This window comes from Myotis davidii, unplaced genomic scaffold, assembly GCF_000327345.1.
Source record: "Myotis davidii unplaced genomic scaffold, ASM32734v1 scaffold436, whole genome shotgun sequence".
Classification (NCBI taxonomy): domain Eukaryota; kingdom Metazoa; phylum Chordata; class Mammalia; order Chiroptera; family Vespertilionidae; genus Myotis; species Myotis davidii.
The window spans coordinates 2,936,437-2,940,833 of record NW_006292604.1 but is presented as its reverse complement, the minus strand read 5'-3'; the positions used below and the strand labels follow the sequence as shown (position 1 = coordinate 2,940,833).

General features: G+C 40.1%; 1 protein-coding gene across 1 annotated transcript in view; it reads left to right on the top strand.

Annotated features, from left to right (window-relative positions):
- The window catches only part of RNF150 (ring finger protein 150), a gene marked incomplete at its 5' end in the record, with an annotated part of 163,842 nt that overhangs the window by 92,793 nt on the left and 66,652 nt on the right, over positions 1 to 4,397 (top strand). The window contains one exon of the mRNA XM_006766086.2: positions 2,832 to 3,082. Within this exon, the coding sequence (XP_006766149.1) occupies positions 2,832 to 3,082 (251 nt within the window). The remainder of the gene's footprint in view (positions 1 to 2,831; positions 3,083 to 4,397) is intronic.

Sequence of the window (4,397 nt, the reverse complement as noted above, 5' to 3'; positions counted from 1 at the left end):
AAGGAAAAATGTTTTCTCAGGTTCCTGAAAATGGATGATGAGTAGTTTAGAACTTCGTGGATGTCCAGACTTTGGTTGCCTATTTTTAAAATGCTGAGCTGGGGTTTGAAACAAGCTGTTCAGTTCCAGAGCCCAACTCAGTACCATTAGGCCCTATGGTCTCTTCATATGAGGAGATAAGAGGGAAAATGTAAGGGGAAAATTAGTGGAAGAAGGGTTAGGCTACCAGATAGTAAATTTGCTAAAAGCCTGGACAACTATAATAGCCTGATGTGGGTTCAGCAAAAAGTAGGTCAGCCTTTCAGTGAAGTAAAATCCAAAAGTAGATCCAAATATATCTCAGAATTTAGGGTGAAAATAAATTTCATCCTAGCTGTCTCCCCTCTGCCATCTCATTATAAGAGCTCAATACATGTTGTGTTGTTGTCAGATCACATTTAGGTTGTTCAAGATTTAAACGTAAAAAGTAAAACTAAAATGTTTCAAAAAGCAGTTTTAAATGAGTATTTCTGTCATCTTTGGTGGAAAAGCTTCCTAAGCAGAGTGTTGAAACTAAAAGCCATAAGGAATAGAATGATAAAATTTGACTACTCAGAATTTTAAACTTGTGCAAGTCTGAGCATACACAGTCTTATAAATAACCCCAGATCCTCTTATCAAAAAATATCTTATTCTAGAGCTTTGAATAGATAAGCTTTAAAAATGTAAGCAAGGGGATCGATTAAGTGAAAAGTTATGAATCTACCCACCACTGAAATCTCTCTAAGATGGCCACAGCACCAGGATGAGCCCCACCAGGCCAGATTAGTCCACAACACAAAGAAGTTATTTCTGTAGAGACAAAAGCTGCTGGCTGCCTTAATCCCTCCCAAAACCTCAGACCACATGCAGCCATTAACCAAAGTAAACATGGAAAGCGGAGCATTGGAATTGTCAGTAAATTCTGCAGAGTTGAAATTCAAGCCATCAGTTTCAGTAATTCCCAGAAGTTGACAGCTAAATCTAAACACTGTGTGGCTTTGAGATTTTACAGCTGGGCCCATGCAAAGATTTCTGGAATTAAAAAAAAAAAAAAAGAATATAATTGATGTAGCATACACAGACACCTTTGTATGTCATTAGCTTTTAAAGTATTTATTTAGCCCCAATGAATAAAGGAATCAAGGAATGTAGGATTGAAAATCTGCGTAGAGATCAAAGTCAAGTGAAGGCCCTAAGTAGCTTCTAAGAGACTTGCACCATCCTGAGCCATGGTGACATGGCAGTTTCGTCTGACTGGCCGCAGCCTGTGAGTAAGGCCAGCTTTAAGCAGCCATGGCGGTGTTTAATTTTGTCCCTAAACTGCAACATCCTCATTGTACATTTGCTCTCTTTAATTTGTAGTGACATCAGCGAATAGGATATCTCTGTTGGAAATGGGGCCCAGGAAGAGCTTTGTGGGCCTAAATTTGAACAGGGTGACCCCTGCGAACATATCCTAGTGAAATTGATATTCACAGTGATGTGCCAAGTTGGTTCATTTGGAGCTGGTCTCACCTCCTCACTAAAGACCCCTTGGTAGAGGCCCCAGAACTCCTCACCGAGAGGCTGAGCCTCACATAGTGTCACAAAGAATAGGGACAATGACCCAGATAACTCTGATCCAAAGATGTTGCCTCTCTTGCTTCAAACTATCCAGGAATAGGGGTGTTGTGGTTGTGGGGGAGTTTTTGGGAGTGGAGATGAAATAATCCTGCAGTTATCTATTCAGCCTCCATCTTCCTGGGTTTGGTATGGAGACACACAAGTGGTTTACATTGAACTAGGTAAAATAAGCAGAAAATATGCCTGAGGCCATTCGTTTTATGTTAACAGGTCATGTTAGAGCTTGTTAAGAAACTCTATTTGGACCCAGTGGTCCCACTTCTAGGAATATATCCCAAGAAACTAGAAACACCAATTAGAAAGGATATATGCATCCCTATGTTCATAGCAGCTCAATTTACCATAGCGAAGATCTGGAAACAGCCTAAGTGCCCATCAGCAGATGAGTGGATTAGAAAACTGTGGTACATCTACACAATGGAATACTATGCTGCTGTGAAAAGGAAGGTCGATTCCTGGTCAGGGCACATGCCCAGGATTCCCAATGGAGGATGTGCAGGAGGCAACTAATCGATTTCCACTCTCACGTCAATGTTTCTTACTCTTCCTCTCCCTTCTTCTCTCTCTAAAAATCAATGGGAAAATAAATAAATAAATAAATAAATAAATAAAAATAAGAAACTCTATTTGGGGTTGCTTTGGGTACTCACTGCAGAAGAAAATTGACTTGAAAATGATAAGTACAGATCTGTGATCAAGTATTCAGAGTGTCTGAGTGATGAAAAGAGAAAAAGGTCACAGACAGATGGCAAAAAACTGCATTTGACCTTTGTGCCATGGGGTCAGAGTGCCTTTTCCTCTCTTCAGGGAGCGGGAGGTTTGTGAAATGCAACTTAGGGCTGTAAACTTGGACTGGTTGGAAAGCGGCCACCTTTATTTAGCAGGGTCAGCAACATCTTAGACAGTTGAAGGGTAGGTTGATCATGACCTCGCTGCTACCAAAATTATGAGTTCATTTTAGGTTCTTTTCTCATAGTCAAGACAGCAGCATCTCAAAGTAGCTGAAGAAAGAGAAAACTTGCTTCAGTTTCTGGCTGTTCGATCTTAGAATTGCACCTGGATATTAGATCTGGCAAAGAATCATCAAAAATAATGTCATTATGTGGGTGTATGTTACTTTATCCAGACATTTCACTTTTACTTTCCTGCTCTCTCTCATCCCCTTACCCTCATCCCTCTCACAACAGGCGTAGAAGACATCGTGGCGATAATGATTCCTGAGCCCAAAGGGAAGGAGATAGTCAGCCTGCTAGAAAGAAACATCACCGTGACCATGTACATCACCATCGGTACCCGGAACTTGCAGAAATACGTGAGCCGCACATCGGTTGTGTTTGTCTCCATCTCCTTCATCGTCCTGATGATCATTTCCCTCGCATGGCTGGTCTTTTATTATATTCAGAGGTTTCGATATGCAAATGCCAGGGACAGGAACCAGGTGAGTAGCAAAAAGTTTTTCTAAACTTAAAAATTATTATAAAAATAAGACATGTTATTGTATAAACTTAGTAAATCACACAAACTACTAAGACAAGACCAAAATTACCCTAGGATATCCCATCTCCGACACTCAAGATAAGCACTTAATATTTGCTGCATAGTTTTTCAGATCTTTGCCAAATACACATATTTTGATGTTTTATTAGTATTGTTCTATAAAATGGAGGGGCTTTGTCCTATATACCTAGTGCTTATCTTTATTTAGGCACATAATAAAAGGAGAAAGGGAACGTGAGCTGAGATTATGCTAATAGTGGCAACATGGTTTAGGAAGAGCCCAAATTTCCTCCCTGTGGATAGAAGAAAAGGAGGTAAATAAAAGCTATTTTTAAAAGCAATTAATTTTTGAACAGATAATGTATACACATGGTATAAATTGCAAAAGGTATAAAATGGTGTAAATGCAAAGTAATTGCCTTCCCATGTGTACCCCTTATTTACCCAGGTCCTCTGCTTGGAATTTCTTCTCTTCTAGAGATATTTCATGTGCTTGAAAATGCATGTACATTCATGTGTATGTGTGTGTGTGTGTGTGTGAACAAATAATAGTACTCTTAATTCTGTACCCTTATTTCTCACTATATCTTAGAGATTAATTTATATCAACACTCAATCCAAGCTGCCTTCTCATTTCTAATGCCTGGATTACATTTCATTTTCTGTGTGTGCTGTATTTATTAAACCAGCTCCTATTGATGGACACGTTTTCTCTTTTTAAAAAAAAGTGTACAAGTGACACTAAGCACATCCTACTGATTGGATTTGTTCCTTTTTGGCCTTAGAAGTTAAGATTGGTTGTTAAGTCCTTTCTAGTATCTAGTCTAAGACCCCCTGACTCCGGGGGCTCCACAGAGGAGGCTCAGGGTTTTTCTACTCAACTAATCACCTCCATTCTTAAACTCTGAGATGGAGAACCAGGGTCATGACAGATTCTTTTTAATTTTGCTTTATTGATTGATTTTGAAAGAGAGGAAGAAGCAAGAGAGGGAGAGAGAGAGAGAAACATCAATTTGTTGTTCCACCCATTCATGCACTTGTTGGTTGATTCTTGTGTGTATCCTAACCAGGGATCAAACTGGCAACCTTGGCGTATCCAGATGATGCTCTAATCAACGCAGCTACCTGGTAGGCCAGGGACATGACAGATTCTTGACCTGAATGCCAATGTCCACTATGGGCAGCCTCCCTTCCCCTCCAGGAAGTGAAGGAGCCATGTGTCCCTCACTCTCCAGATGTGCCACTTTGGCAGCTGC